This window comes from Erpetoichthys calabaricus, chromosome 11 (genome assembly GCF_900747795.2).
Source record: "Erpetoichthys calabaricus chromosome 11, fErpCal1.3, whole genome shotgun sequence".
Taxonomy (NCBI): domain Eukaryota; kingdom Metazoa; phylum Chordata; class Cladistia; order Polypteriformes; family Polypteridae; genus Erpetoichthys; species Erpetoichthys calabaricus.
The window spans coordinates 105,013,320-105,029,772 of record NC_041404.2 but is presented as its reverse complement, the minus strand read 5'-3'; the positions used below and the strand labels follow the sequence as shown (position 1 = coordinate 105,029,772).

Below are 16,453 nucleotides of genomic sequence, written 5' to 3'. Positions count from 1 at the left end.
AGTACCACCCAAAACACTTATGTACAATCAGATTACCTTCCTCCTTTCATTTCCAGTTAAGTGTCTTTCCTTTTATGCTAGACCTGGTACAGCTTCCAGTGAGTTGGCACGACTTGTGAGGAACACTTTTGGGTTGTTTGGGAACAAGGGCAGTCCTCCTATGACAGCGCCCCCTTGTGGCACCCAGGGACCCCGACAGGGTTGTACTTCACGACTCCAAGTTTCGTGCCACCTGCTGTATTAGGAAAATTAACTGATCCTGGCATTCACTTTCACCCTGTCCATTTATCACCCTTCGCTTTGATTCAACAGGCCTGGCAGTAATCAGGCCAGGGTGTGGCACGTAGTGCTGGGAGGTATACCAGTTCATACCAAAAACCATTTTTTATTTTTGTTATGATATGGATATGTCTTATACCGCAACAGCCTAAACAATGTTCGGAACGTGACACAGTGGGAAACTGTTTAAGAGGGGACCTTTTTCACTGCTACACCGCTAAACACGCATACGAAGGAGTACATATGTTAGTGGAGGTACTGTGCGGTGAAAATGGACAGAATATTCTGAAACTGAAGCTGTAGCAGACAATAAAGTTGAACCTGATGACACAGAAGAACTTTTGCCGAAAAAGGGAGTCCATGTCTGTTGTCTGGAGATGGTCCACATCCGACCTTTTAAAACCAAACTATTATGTTCAAATATGTGACTGCTGTTTCTACAGTACTGGAAAATACTGCAAGCCAAGTAGCACTTTTCACCCCCCCAATACTTGAAATACTACGTAATGTACCTGGGTACTGTGTAATCATGTGATGATGCCGGTCCCCTACAGACTCCATTTTCCCACATTAGAGTCGGTTGAACAGACACCGTCGATAGTTATGACCGAGATGAGCTGACAAATCTCATTGAAGCCAGGGGATGGTGGAAAATGCTCAAGTGCTTTTATTAAAAACAGTCAAAAGTAAAACCAAGTGGTCATTGCAGTGTATATTAAAAAAAAAAAAAAAAAAAAAAACCCCACACAGTACCCAAATAAATAAACCCTTCAAACCAGTGAAACGTGGGAATAAAATCCATAATAAATAAATCCGTTAAAATAGATGTGAAAATGCGGTCTCTCTCCTCACCCGATCGCACCCCACCACCTTCTGTTTCCCCGGCTCACCCATCACTGGTGTTGCCGGCAGAGCCGCTGCAGCACAAACTCTTTTCTGCCAACCCTAGTCTTGGCTGCCGCCACACTGTGCAGCCAGACCGTCTGAGGTCGGCACACCTCCCGTCTTCCTTCGCGCTCACTCAGTCGCTACTCGGATCCATTGGGAGGCCTTTGCAGTCGCTGCTCCATGGCTCTGTAATGCCCTACCAGAGAACTTGAGAACACAGCAGATTGTGGACTGTTTTAAGAGACTTTTACAGCTAAAGACTTTATTAAGGAAAGCATATTAACAAGAATGCCACTATTTATTGTTTTATCTTGTTTTGTCTTTGTTAAATATTTTTATGTAGGTCTTTAAGATTTACTACTAATGCAAAGTGCCTTATAAATAAAAATTATTATTGCCTTACATCTTGCTCGCCCCACTCTACACGCTTAGTCAGTGGGGCAAACCAGCCCCTACAGTGCCTCAGCCTGCGCTCCATCATGGAGCCCCCGCTCATGCTGACTTCTCCTTCCTGGTGTCTGGTTTGTCTCCCATGAATGCCTTTTCCCTTCTTTAACCACCTCCTGTTCTCTCTTTTTTGCCTTCCCCCTATCCAGCCAGCCCATAAATACAGTAGAACCCCAACGAAGTCGCGGTTCAGTGTTCGCGGCCTCAGTCATTCGCGGATTTTTTCTTAGAACCGATCTAATAATTGTTAGCAGAAACCGCAAATATCCACCACAATTTTTATGGCTTTTTTTGTGGAAATACTGTACAGTAGAGAGAACAGGAAGCAACTGTAGTGGGGAATGCAGCTTGGGATGGTGAAAGTAGCCAATAGAATTTGAAACTGCAACTTCACACATTATACACTTCATGTCTACATTTTGTCAATTATTACTAAAAAATGAAAAATGTTTCTGTTTTAACGATGTGTTTACATAGATCGTTGTAGACACGGAACACACATGAAATGCAAGTGTTCCAAATAACAATATACCTTTTGTGAAAGTGTTTTTGATATTTGAACTTCAGGCTTCACACCTTATACACATGTTGTAAATGTAAGGACGGTCCTTGGGTGTGTGTGGGAACCATTAACATTTGAATCTGATGATTGTATATGGCGCGGAACTGACCTGTCTATACTATTCTGTCCTCTGCATCTCCTGGAGTTGAAAAGAGATACCAACATGTAAACACTGGCCAAGATCGGGAGGGAAAAAAAACAAACAAAAAAAAAAAAAAACAAAACGCAGTCACGTCATGACTACAATCGCATGAAGACATGCAAATGAATATAATGTTGCATTAGTGCAACAACGTTTTCCGAAATGTACAATACAGGTCATAAAATTAATTATTCCAAATGTCATATATAAAAGTCTTTTTTTGTCAGAGCAGCTTTGACATCATGGATCAGAAGGTGCATACTAATTCAGTGTGTGCAGGAACACTCAAGAATAAAACTGAATAAAAACAATTCACATCTACAGTCATCCTCAGTCACGCACAACACTCACACCCACGTCCACAGTTTTCCCAGTCTCGTTCGCACACAAGATCTGACATGGTTTTCAAATAAAAAGGGGGTATAACAAAACAAGTTTGTACCTACCACGTCTATCTGAAAAAGGCGTCACATGGGGAGGGGGGAGGGGATTTGTGTGGAAGCTTGAACGTGAGTGAGAATAAAAAAAAAAAAAAATCGACAAGTACTATAAATTTACAGACGCAAATCAAATGTATATTTTTATTGTATGATATAAACAATAAGAGTAGCTCACTACTCAAACGCGCTATAAGAATTGATGAAGGTTTAAAGGCAAAAGGTAGTAACACCAAATATTGATTTGATTTAGATTTTTCTTTTGTTTGCTCACTTTGCATTTTGTAAATTGATAACAAACATTTATATTTCTGAAAGCATTTTGTTTACAGCATTTTTTCACACCTGTCTAAAACTATTACACAGTACTGTACTTGTACCTTTTGTGAAAGTGTTTATTTCATATTTGTATTTCAGGTTTCACACATTATACATTTCATGTCTACATTTTGTCAATTATTAGTAATACATGAAAAACGTTTGTGTTAGCAACGTTTTTACAGAGATTGTTGATGACACTGATCAAACATGAAATGTATTATAAAGGACGATGTACTTTTTACCCAATAAAGCTCCAGCACTTCACTCAAAGATAAACACTGAGCACTGAGAAACTTCTTTGCAAATTGAACTGCGGCAGTCGGTGGGGGGATGGAATAGCCGGCTGCTTGCCTTAATCAGCACATTTACAGGACAAAAGACGCTGAGGGAGAGGTGCAAATGGATTTAAGGTGGGCCGGATTTATGACTTTTCTCGTAGGCTCTGGTAATTCTAGTGTTAATGTGTAATCACGTAAGGGGAACAGGGGTGGTATTGCCGTTTTCATTACATTCTTTATTTGCTGCTTGATTACCGGTTTGCTTTGTTTTCGTCTGTGTGTGTGTGTGTGTGTGCAAGTCAGGCCAAGGCTGGGTGCATCCCTGGAATCTTGCACCCCTAGAAGACACGGACACTCCTCAAAAAAACCCTCTTAAAAAACGCTGACAGACTACTTTCACATTGCTCCCTTACTTGTCGCTGCTTTGTCGCATGATAAGCTTCTCGCGCTACACTTAAAAGCCTGAACACCACGTGTCCTTTTTGGCTGATTGCTTTGTTTCTCTCTCCTCCCCCCACACATCATCTGCTCCTGTTACGGGTCCCGCTCTCGTTGTGTTCCCCTATGATGTTTGCCTATTCGTTTAAACGAGAACTAACTGCATACTGAGCTCGTTTTACTTCTGAAAAAGACATGTTTGTTTGAAGTGTTTGAATACAGTTCCTGTCTCTACAATCTCCTGTGTTTCTATGCAATTCTGTGACCCAAGCATGACATCCTGCAGCCTCACTTTTCATGTGATTGAGCCGCTGCAGTATAGCCTGCCAGCATTAGTGCTTACCTCTGTGTGCTTGCATGCAGCCAGTTCAAGCGCAGTTGGATCGGAGATTTCATCCATGGTGTCAGTTACACCATGTACATATTGTTCCACTAGTTTTTTTTAAATAATTTTACACACTGCTAATGAACTGTGAAAGCTATCAGTGTTGCAGTAATTGTGATGCTCTTTGCATGAAAAAAATGTGTTCCATTAAAATTTCATTTTATTTTTGTAAATTGTGACGTTTACTTAAAGTGCAACAAAAAAAGTATTTGGCGTCCAGGGATGCATTAACCCCCAAGTATGTGGCAGATCAAGGCTTAAAGCCCCAAGATGCCGCCAAAACGCCCTGCACCTTCTAAGGCTTCTGGCAATGAAAACGCGCTTGCATGAATTACAGTACTTATAGCGGTAACATCGGTATTTTACATTCTAGCACTACATTCTTTTTTTGGTAATGTATTAAGCCGAGTTTGACATTAAAGTGTTTTGGGGGCATATTTAGGGTTTAAACTATAAAAACAGGCATTTTTTTTTTAAACCACATCCAAAATTTGTGGTTTTTCACAATTCGCAGGTGCTCCAAGAACGTAACCCACTTGAAAATTTGGAGGTATACTGTATACGTCTCCATGGGCACAGCGCCTTAATCACAAGCCGCAAGAAGCCGATGAAGCAATTAAGAATGATGGTGTGACTCGCCCCAATTACCTAATCAACTCACAGCGGTCATGCAAATCACACCCACAGAGACGGACACGGCTAACTGGATTTAAAAGCTGGCCATATTTTTTTTGAAGCCACAGACCCGCTATACCACAAATAGCATTATAAATGCAAGTTGCAGTTTTAATATTTATGTATATAGCTTAGCTTGAAGCAAGGTCCACATTAACCCCTTAACCGCCCTCTGCCGGATATATCCGGCACCGTTGTTTTATTGCTAACGCCATACTGCCGGAATTATCCGGCACATTTGCCTGTGGTTATATGAATGCCTGGCAAGTAGTATAACTGACGGTTTGGCGTGGGTATTATTACTACGTTGTATTTCGACAAGTCTGTGGTTGTTTTGGCCGGTCATGTGACGTGATTCGCATGTAACAGCTGTGAATATGGCGAAACGTAAACTGACTTCAAGTGAGGCTTTGCAGGCGATTTTGGACAGTTCTGATCATGATTGTAGCAGTTCTGAAGAAGATTTTAGCGACAGTGATGAGCAGCAACATGCGCTGCATGATACTGTGAATGAAGACGCATCGGATGACGGCGCTGAGTGGGTGTATCCCCAGCATCTCAGCTGGGCTGCTGCCCGTGGTGAACTACCTTTTCTGCATTCATTTGAGGGAACGTGTGGCTTTATTGTTGATGTAAACAATTACACTGCTGAGCAGTTTTATGAGCTGTTTGTTTCACCTGATTTGATCAGACATTTTGTTCATCAGACAAATCTGTATGCAGCACAGTTTATTGAGAAAAATCCCAATTTACCTCCACATTCCCGTGTTCATGCTTGGTTTGACACTGATGAAAACGAAATGAAAAAATTCATTGGGATTTTGATGTTGATGGGAATAATCAGAAAACCAGATATTGAGATGTACTGGTCTACAGATCCTATGTATGCAACACCTATTTTTGCAGCTGTCATGACACGTAACCGATTCTCTTTGCTGCTGAAATTCTTTCATTTGAATGACAACAGAAATGAGCCAGATAAGAAAGATCCAAACCGCGACCACTTGTTCAAGCTACGTCCTTTGATTGATCATTTATTTGAAGCATTTCAGTTGCCCTACATGCCAGGACCGTCAGTTGCAGTTGATGAAAGTTTGTCGTCGTGGAAGGGCCGCTTACAGTTTCGACAGTATCTACCATTGAAAAGGGCACGGTTTGGTATCAAGATGTTTTGCTTAGCTGAGAATTCAGGTTACATTTATAGATTTCGTGTATACACTGGCAAAGAGGATCCTATGAGTAGTATTTCAGCAGTGTTGCCAGATGAATGTAAGGACTTTGGACTTTCAGAAAAACGCTGTCGTGTCTGTTCAAAGAAGGGTCAGTGTAGAGACGTCAAGACCTTCTGCTCAAAGTGTCCCAGCAATCCAGGACTTTGCTGTGCCACAGGCCAAAGCAGGGAACTGCACAAACTCAAATACTGGGAATGAAACTATGATTGACTGAACTACTTTTGACTTTTGAATTACTTTTGACTGTTCCGTTTTTGTAGTTGACAATAAATCCAGAAGCCTGAGAAAAGGTACATTTTGTGCTTTATTATGTGTTTGCCCATTTCTAGAACTTGCACAACATTTAGTGGTCAATACTGCTTGAATAAATGTAAAAAATGTAAAAAAAATGTAAAAAAGTAAAAAAACGAAAATTGTTCAGATTTCGCCTGGCGTGGGGAATATTTAGGGAGTTGGCGGTTAAAGGGTTAATGCAATCTGCAATATGATGGATCAGTTGGTAAAGATGTCATCACCAAGTTGCACTTGTTTAATTTTATTTTTATTTGGTGAATACTGTGTAATGTACCTGGGCTTGAAGCCTTGAAGTAATTGTATTATTACTGCAAGTTGCACTATTTGTTATTTATTAGTTTAAATATTATGCAGTTTAATGATGGTAAAGTTGTTTAAAAAGTCATTTTAACGTGTCAGTGGACAGACTGTTAACAGTAACAGAAAGTGTAGCTGGTTTACAAAAAATCAATGGTAGTGCTGCTGCTTTGCAGTAAGGAGACTGTGGGTTCGCTTCCCGGTTCCTCCCTGTGTGGACAGCGCTTTGAGTACTGAGAAAAGAGCTATATAAATGTAATGAATTATTATTATTAAGTTGTACAGTGCAATACAACTTTAGATATCCAGAGGTGCTTGTGAAAAGTCTAAATGCCTCTTTGGATGGTTGAAAATACGTTGTCAAAATTATAGTTCAAGTTGTTAGCAAAATTTGCTCAATAAAAAAGTTCTATATTTTGACTGCAACTGTAATGCAATGAGATTCCTTCTCTTCATTAGTGCCACTCCTTTGAAAACTATCACTTTATGGGGCCATGCAAACCTGTAGCATAAAGTTTGAAATTGAATGGGTAATGTTAAATGTCGCCATCGCATATGCCCCACAAATGGGGTTCGTGAGATGGAGAAAAAAAGATTTCGTCATAGAGTTAGATGAAATGGCAGAGAATACACCCAAAGTAGAAAGAGCGGTTATTGATAAGGATCTTAATGGATACAGAGCCAAAGGGAACATTGGTGATGAGGAGGTATGGTGTTAAGGAGAGAAACATTGAAGAGCAGATGACTTGCAAAAAGAATGGAAACGGTGGTGGTAAATACAAGGAGGAGAAACACAGGGTGACATATAAAAGTGGAGGAATGTGCAAACAGGTGGACTACGTAGGAGATACAACATGAAAGATTAGAGACTATTAGGTGGTGGCAGGGGACAGTTTAGCTAGACAGCATCAATTGCTGGCATGTAATATGAATTGAGGTTTTTATATTAAAAAAAAAAAAAAAAAAAAAAAAAAAAAAAATGAAGATAGTGAGAATGGAACCAAGGATTGGGCAGGGGACCTAAAAAGAGGAAGCGAGACAGGCGCTGGGTAGGGGCGAAGACAAAATAGACGACTGGAACACCACAGCTGAAGTGGTAAGGAAAAGAGGTAGGAAGATCCTTCCTTGGTACAACAGCTCGACAAAGGAAAGAAGACAAAAGATACTTGGTGGTGGAATAAGGAAGTACAGGAAAGCATAAAGAGGCATAGGTTAGCAAAAAAGAACTGAGATAACCAGACAGATGACAAAAGTAGACAGGTGTACAAAGAGTCCTGGTTGTGTCACCACCTCCTGTTCCTCCACTCCCTTTGACTCCCACTGCCAATTACGGCCTTGCGGGAAAGTCTAATCTAGAGTATTCATGGTTACTCTTGTTACCTGCCTGCTCAGCAGAAGCAAACTTCAGTCCCTTATTGAGCATCATCAACACACTCCTTCCACACACTCCCATCTGCCCGCTTCCTTCTATTTTGTACCTGCTTGCTTACTCCTGCTCCTCTCTCCTTCTCGAACCTCTGTTCTGTTTTCCAATCTTTCATCTGTTTAACCCTCCCTGCTGTGCAGGCTCCTTTTAGAGCCAGCTACTCTAATGGGGCACAGGTGTGAACATACCACTCCTTCCAAGGCAATAAGGCACCAGACTGACATTTGCATTTGCAATCAGTCAGGCTTCCCCATACATCACCGGAGTAAAGTACGCTCATGCACCCACCCAGATCTGATTGGAGCCAGCACTTTTCTGCGGGGTGGGGTGGGGCAGCATGATTATTTAAAATTTTCTCAAATGTCACAGTCCACTCATCATATTGTCAACCTTGGGTCACAAAGTTGCACCGGAGAGTTCAGCACGTTTTCCAAAGAGTAGAAACTTTATTGTGGTTCTGCCAGTGACAAACAAGTTTCTTAGAGGCAATCTGGCAGCACAAGCAACAGCCCACTTTTGTCTGTCCCAGCCCATCAACACTGCCATATACTCAAAGCTGAGGAGGAAACCTTCCATGTTATCCTTAGGGCAGGGATAGAGTATTGGGGAAGAGAGACAGAAGAGTGAAAAACCTCAGGATGGCCACAGCTCAATCTTTTAAATGTTTGTAGCCCCGCAAGGAGAACGTTGTGCGGCAAGCCTGCATCTACTCCAGCAAAGAGGTACTGACAGAGTATTTAACTTTTCCATTGAAAAAAATACTGTTTAAGAGGGGGCTTCAGAAAAGCCACGTCCCCCTGCAGCAGCTGTCACACCCCCACACTATGCTTAGTTCACTCCTTTGTGAACCAAGCGATCCACAAAACGGGACTCTGCCAGGCGAGGGAGAACCTGTAAATTAACATGACATGCACAGAGCCGGGACGACGATGGACAATAAAATTACACAGCTGCAAGCTTAAGAACCACCACGTAAGACAATCTGTATCCTTCTGTCTGCAGAGCCACTGAAGGGGAGTGTGATTGGTCACCAAAGTAAACTTACACCCTCACAAATAATAACTGAGCACTCCCACGGCCCATTTGATTGCAAAACACTCCTATTCTACAGTCGAGTAATTACGCTCCCTGGGAAGCAGCTTTCTGCTCAAAAACGTGATGGAGTGCTCTTCACCTTCCAAACCTGAGACAGGAGAGCATCAATACTGAACGTACTAGCATCTGTCTGCAGGACAAACTCCCGATAGAAGTCTGGATTTCTCAAAACAGGGTATGTAGACAAAGCATACTTTAAATCATTGAAGGACCTTTCACAATTTTCTGACCAGACAATGCAGCGGTTCTTTCTACCCTTCGTAAGATCAGTAAGAGCAGCCGCTCTAGTCACAAAATTTGGGATGAATCGCTTATAATAACCGGCAAGACCAACAAGGCATCCTCCAGATACAATGCATCCGGAAAGTATTCACAGCACAGCAACAACTTTTTCCACATTTTGTTATGTTACAGTCTTATTCCAAAATGGACTAAAATTCATTTTTTCCCTCAGAATTCTACACACAACACCCCATAATGACAACGTGAAAAAGGTTTACTTGAAGTTTTTGCAAATTAAAAAAAAACAACAGAAAAACAGAAATCACACGTACATAAGTATTCACAGCCTTTACTCAATACTTTGTCGATGCACCTTTAGCAGCAATTACAGCCTCAAGTCTTTTTGAATATGATGCCACAAGCTTGGCACACCTATCCTTGGCCAGTTTCGCCCATTCCTCTTTGCAGCACCTCTCAAGCTCCATCAGGTTGGATGGGAAGCGTCGGTGCACAGCCATTTTAAAATCTCTCCAGAGATGTTCAATCGGATTCAAGTCTGGGCTCTGGCTGGGCCACTCAAGGACATTCATAGAGTTGTCCTGAAGCCACGCCTTTGATATCTTGGCTGTGTGCTTAGGGTCGTTGTCCTGCTAAAAGTTGAACCGTCATACCAGTCTGAGGTCAAGAGTGCCCTGGAGCAGGTTTTCATCCAGGATGTCTCTGTACATTGCTGCAGTCATCTTTCCCTTTATCCTGACTAGTCTCCCAGTCCCTGCCGCTGAAAAACATCCCCACAGCATGATGCTGCCACCACCATGCTTCACTGTAGTGATGGTATTGGCCTGGTGATGAGCAGTGCCTGGTTTCCTCCAAACGTGACGCCTGGCATTCACACCAAAGAGTTCAATCTTTGTCTCATCAGACCAGAGAATTTTCTCTCTCATGGTCAGAGTCCTTCAGGTGCCTTTTGGCAAACTCCAGGCGGGCTGCAATGTGCCTTTTACTAAGGAGTGGCTTCCGTCTGGCCACTCTGCAGCAATCCACCAATCAGGCCCATATGGTAGAGATGGTTGTCCTTCTGGAAGGTTCTCTCTCCACAGAGGACCTCTGGAGCTCTGACAGAGTGACCATCGGGTTCTTGGTCACTTCCCTGACTATGGCCCTATGGACTATCGCTCAGTTTAGATGGCCAGCCAGCTCTAGGAAGAGTCCTGGTGGTTTCGAACTTCTTCCACTTACGGATGATGCACTGTGCTCACTGGGACCTTCAAAGCAGCAGAAATTTTTCTGTAACCTTCCCCAGATTTGTGCCTCGAGACAATTCTGTCTCGGAGGTCTATAGACAACTCCTTTGACTTCATGCTTGGTCTGTGCTCTGACATGAACTGTCAACTGTGGGACCTTATATAGACAGGTGTGTGCCTTTCCAAATCATGTCCAATCAACTGAATTTACCACAGGTGGACTCCAATTAAGCTGCAGAAACATCTCAAGGATGATCAGGGGAAACAGGATGCACCTGAGCTCAATTTTGAGCTTCATGGCAAAGGCTGTGAATACTTATGTACATGAGCTTTCTCAATTTTTTTTATTTTTAATAAATTTACAAAAATCTCAAGTAAACTTTTTCACATTGTCATTATGGGGTGTTGTGTGTAGAATTCTGAGGAAAAAAATGAATTTACTCCATTTTGGAATAAGGCTGAAACATAGCAAAATGTGGAAAAAGTGATGCGCTGTGAATACTTTACGGATGCACTGTACATACAACTGGATAATTTATGTGTAGATTACACATAAGGCTCACACATCGTTTGCCATTATAGAGCACTTTGCGCTATTGGGCTTCCATTATGTCGCACTTTTTTACTCACCATTCTGCAAGAAACATGATTTTACGTTTTTCCTGGGCACTACTACAAAGTGCATAGGATAACAGCAAATTTGAATGGAGCATTCATTTAAACACTTGAGAACTTAAGATACGAGTATCAGTAATACAGCAGAGTTTTTTGCAAACCTTTTTTCTAAAAATAACTTCCCAGAAATACTTTTTCATTACATAGAGATAATTAAAAAAAAAAACTGAAACTTAAAAATATTCAGATGTACATTAACAAGACTAATAAATACATGTAAGGATTAGCTAAAAAAAAAAAACCATGTCCAACTCAAAGAAAAGAAAAACTGAATAAATATCAGCAGCATTAAAAGAATCACAAACCTCAAAATGACGAATATAAGGTGCAATCCCTGAATATGGTTGGTTGTGGTGTTTCTCGTGAGGCAGCTTTTCCAGAGGTGGCAAATAGGGAATTGGGTCCCTTGGTGCAAACAGCGCCAAGAGATTAGGGGGAAGGAACTGAGTCATTGTTCACCTGTGACAAAGTAAAATACACCTTATTAGAGACACTCATTTCGCCAAACTCCATGTCTCACAATTGAACGCAAACAAAAAGTTTCTAGGCTTAAGAATCGACACTCAATACTTTGCTCACATAGTATCAATAAAAGGCATGATGACTGATGCAGATCTTTAAGAAGAAAAAAAAAGTTTCTATAACACGGTAGCATACAGATAAGCATTAGGATCCGTCACTTCATCTACAATGGGTCAACAAAAACTAATAAACAAACTGCCCTACTGTGAGGCCAATATTTTCTGTAGGTTTCTTTGACATTTCCTTTGATCGTGAATGTGCCCAGTTTTAGCTTCACATTATTGTGTTATAAGCGAGGTACTAAATTGGGCCCACGTGTCCGGCTAATTTTTTTCCATGGTTTTTCACAAAATGAAACCACGTTGTTTAGTAAATAAGCTAGGCACCGAATTATAAATATGCTAAAATAAAAACCAAAACCATCTCCGATTGTAGGACCTATACCATAAAAACAACATGGTCAAAAATCCAACAGCATGCAGACAAAGATCCTGTACAGAATCAACTAAAGAAAACGTCTCTTCATCAATTAAATCTTAACATTTGCAAAAACAGTTTTCAACAATACCTAAAAATATTAAGTTGGTTTGGGACTCTAAATTGTCCATGGATTAGTCAATTTGGGTTATTCAGGTGTACAGGAAAGAAACCAAAACAAAATAATCCAGAACACTGCACAGTAAAATCAAACGTGTCTTGGGAATGAGAGTCCAGCTATTGATTAGAATGACTCCCTGCTCGTTTAATTCATTAAACTACTCGCAAATTATCGTGGATCTAAAACGACCAAACACAAAGCAAGAAATCTTACTTAACGTGTACCTACACATGACCACAAATTACAGTACCGTGGTAAGATATGTAACCACTTCTAAAGTAAGCCTGATACAGTCTATTAAAGGCACACCATTATGGCCTCCCTCGCCGAGTACTGAAAGAAATGACCGTTTCGTCATATTCGACGAAAGAAAATAGGAAATTCAGTATATTCAGTGTCTGCAAAAAACACTTTCTGGCAAGCAAATAACAATTTGTGGCTTACATTAAAATAAAACTAAAATACTAACAACCGAAGCATCATGGCCTAGTTCGAAACCTGTGATAACTTACCGGTTGTACTCGTATCCCGTTGAACAGTACACAAAGATATATTTAAAGTATATAAACTTCGAGATGTTCTTCAGATTTAAAATATTTTCAGCAGCTCAATAAAAAAAAAAATCCTACATCAAGATTATCTCGTATAACATACGGCTACTTTCACCATCTGAGCGGGCCGCCAATTCGCTTGTTAATAACCACAAAATGGCGAGCGCTCTTGGATACTCTTAATTTACGTCCCGCCCCAAGTTGCTTTACGGCATTGCGTTATAGGCGGGTAAAGTCCAATGGGAATCGAAGGACGGAAGCCCATCTAGAACAAACCACGTTCAAAACATTGGCTGGTAGTTGCACATTTTTATTAAAAGTTGTGTTATGTTTTCGCTGTAAAAAAAGCTGACGGGAGTAATAAGAATATACTCCTCGTTATCATTAGATCAGTTACACCGAACTCAAAGTAGTGTACTGAAAGACGTTCGTCAAGAGATCAGTACGCAGCTAGAACTAAACTTGTGCTCCATCTTAAACCAAACTGCAGCGAACTTTACCACTTTTCTTTATCGGCACTAAGTACTTAATGTCATTTGGAGCATTATAGTAATATAATGCATACGTCTTACAACATTTATTAATGGTGAAGCATAATAATATATTTTTTTAACAGAAGTGTAATTTCTATCACTACCATTTGAAGTTAAGTCTTTATTGGCTTTGATATCCTAGGCAGCAATGAGAACAGAAAAGCTAGTCGCAGTGTAAATGTACTATGAGTTTTAAATTTGTTCTGTGGAGCGGTATCTTACCGTTTTCTTTCCTTTTGTTTTCTTTCCCTAAATTGATTTATATGTTGCGTACTTTAATATTTTTGCCATTTTTTCCCTATTTTATGAAGACTTCAGCATTGATATTCTTTATCTATCTACATATTTTGAATAAGGGGTCTATTTGTTCTTTATGTATCTCCATCTCTGGAACAACAAATTAGAATCACTCTTTGCAATATACTTTAATTTTCACCTTCTGTTGTACTCTTGCCAGTTTTTACTCTGTTTTCCCCGGTAACGTAAACTCCCTTTTCGACAATGTGTTAAGGATGCCATATGCTAGAATTTTACATTTAACAATTTTTTCAGTAAAGTTTTTACATAATTTTCTACAGTGATAACTTATTCTTTCCTTTTACTCGACAAATTTCTGGCATCTCTTTTCAAATTCGCCACCTTTTTTTACTTATCCTTTGGACCTTTTTGAACCAACTTTCATAATGCTGTCAACAGGACCATCCCAATTACTCTGAAGTTTTCTATTCTTTGCGTCAAATATTTCAATCCTGGTTATAATACCACCAACTTGCAAACTGTTATGGCCAGGTTGTTGAGGTAGTATATCTACTAAATCACTCATTAATAGAGGTCAATGGAATAGTGCGCAACAACCCTGTAGTTTGGCTGGTCCCTTCTTTTTAGCATTAAATATGGTTCTCAGTATGTGGCTACTGTCTTGACAACTATGCCAATGGGGGCCGCAAGTTCCCTGAGAACATATTCTTTTAAAATTGTAGTTATACTGGAGACAATATAGGCACATTTCTCCCAGTAACCACAGCAAAGATATTAAGACAAGTAAAGTATGGTACAAAAGAAGATATGTATCTAACTTGTTTTAAGTGCCACATTTAATCCTATAAATGAAATAGCTGAGGTATTTTCAACTAAACTAGTAAAAAAAAACAATAGATGCTCTGGCAGCACCCATTCTTAGTATTATCAATAGTTCATTACTGAATGGCACCTTTATTGATGTACTAAAAGTGTCAGTTATCAGACCATTACTTAAAAAACCAGAGCTAGACACACATGCTTAAAAATTATAAATTAAAATACTTGAAAAGATAGTTGCTTCTCAGCTTCATTCTCACCTTATAAATCACAATTTATTTTAGAAATTCCAGTCTGTCTTCTGCACTGGTCATAGAACCAAAATGGCTCTAACCCATATTGTATAATATTCTGATTTCCTCTGGTGAAGGAAATTCCACAGTAATTACTGTATATAGTTATATTTAAGCACAGCATTGACCATTCTAATTTACTACACAGGCTGGAAAATTACATAGGGCACACACAGGCACTACACTTGACAGGTTTAGTTCTTATTTATCAAATCAATTCCAGTACATAAATAAAAGTTCTAACAGTGCTCCATCATTATACTCAGAAATTAAATATGATGTTCTGCAGGGCTCAGTAAGGGACTGCTAATGCTTTCTCTTTACATGCTTCCATTTGGAACTAACATTAAAAAACATAACATTAATTTTAACCCATTTGCAGATGAAACCCAAATATACCTTGTCGCAAGAATAACATAAATACATCAAAAAGGTTTGTGGCAGCCACCTGTATATTGTGCCCTGGCTGCAAAAGGGTTGTTTTTTGATGAGTTGTATTCAGGTTTGAGCCCAGAACAGAACTTATTTGAGAGTGAGAATATGGCGGCTTTAAAGGCCGGGACAGGAAGTGACATCATCTGGACTGGAACAGGAAGTGATGTCTTCAGGACCGGACGTGCCATCATCAATGGCGCAGGACGTGACATCCTCAGGACAGGAAGTGACATCATCAACATCCCCAACATCAATTAAGGGAAGGTGAATGAGAGGAGCTCGGTCCCTCCTAGGAATTTGCCACAATTGACACTCTGGACAAGAGATACAAAACGGTGAACCTCTTTATTAATTCCCGGCCAATAAAATCTGAGTTTTATATGCTCTAATGTTTTTTAGGTGCCCAATTGGCCTCCTAGGTGGTGGGCATGCACCAATTCACACACCTGCCACCAATAGGTTTGTGGGATTAACAACAGCTTCCGCACCTCTCCCTCATGCTCCGCTTCCTGATACAATAGATAATTTTCTATCACAAAGTGAGGACCTTGTGGCATGGGCTGATGAGTGCATTGGCCATTGACTAGCACGACTGCATTTTTAGCAAATTTCAAGGAGTCATCGTACCACTGCTCCCTTTTTAAATTTAAATATGAATTTCGGAGGGAGGTTCTGTCATCGAGGCACTGGGAGATGATGTTTCCATCTGCGTTGGTCCAGGAACCTCTCCATCCACCTTTTGGTTTTCCGTATCTCTCTCCACTGGCTGATTACACAGCATGGAGACAGATTGAGAAGGGTCATTCCTGTCTATAACCAGGCCTAAACTATGTTTGGGAGTAGTAAGTACTATACCACATTTATTGTTAGACCAGTCCCACCCCAGAATCATCAGAAAAAGTTGATTCGGGAGGACCGCTATGGGGAATTTTTTTAGCAATCCTCCATGGCTGCTGAAACATAGGGCAGTTTTATAATGTCGGATTTCTCTGTGTATACAAGTTATACTGGTCTTTACTTTCATCCATTGTCGCAGTAGTACATTGCGGCGATCAACAATGGAAATGTTGCTGCCGGAATCAAAGAGTGCTTCAACCTTAACTCCAT

At 40.4% G+C, this 16,453-nt stretch overlaps 1 protein-coding gene across 1 annotated transcript in view; it reads right to left on the bottom strand.

Moving 5' to 3' along the window:
* snrnp70 (small nuclear ribonucleoprotein 70 (U1)) overlaps positions 1-13,153 on the bottom strand; it is a 107,519-nt gene extending 94,366 nt beyond the window's left edge. The window contains exons 1-2 of the mRNA XM_028813670.2: positions 12,970-13,153; positions 11,643-11,796 (exon numbers count right to left, since the gene is read on the bottom strand). Coding sequence (XP_028669503.1) covers positions 11,643-11,789 — 147 coding nt within the window. The 5' untranslated portion in view covers positions 11,790-11,796; positions 12,970-13,153. The remainder of the gene's footprint in view (positions 1-11,642; positions 11,797-12,969) is intronic.
* Between the last annotated feature and the right edge of the window lie 3,300 nt (positions 13,154-16,453).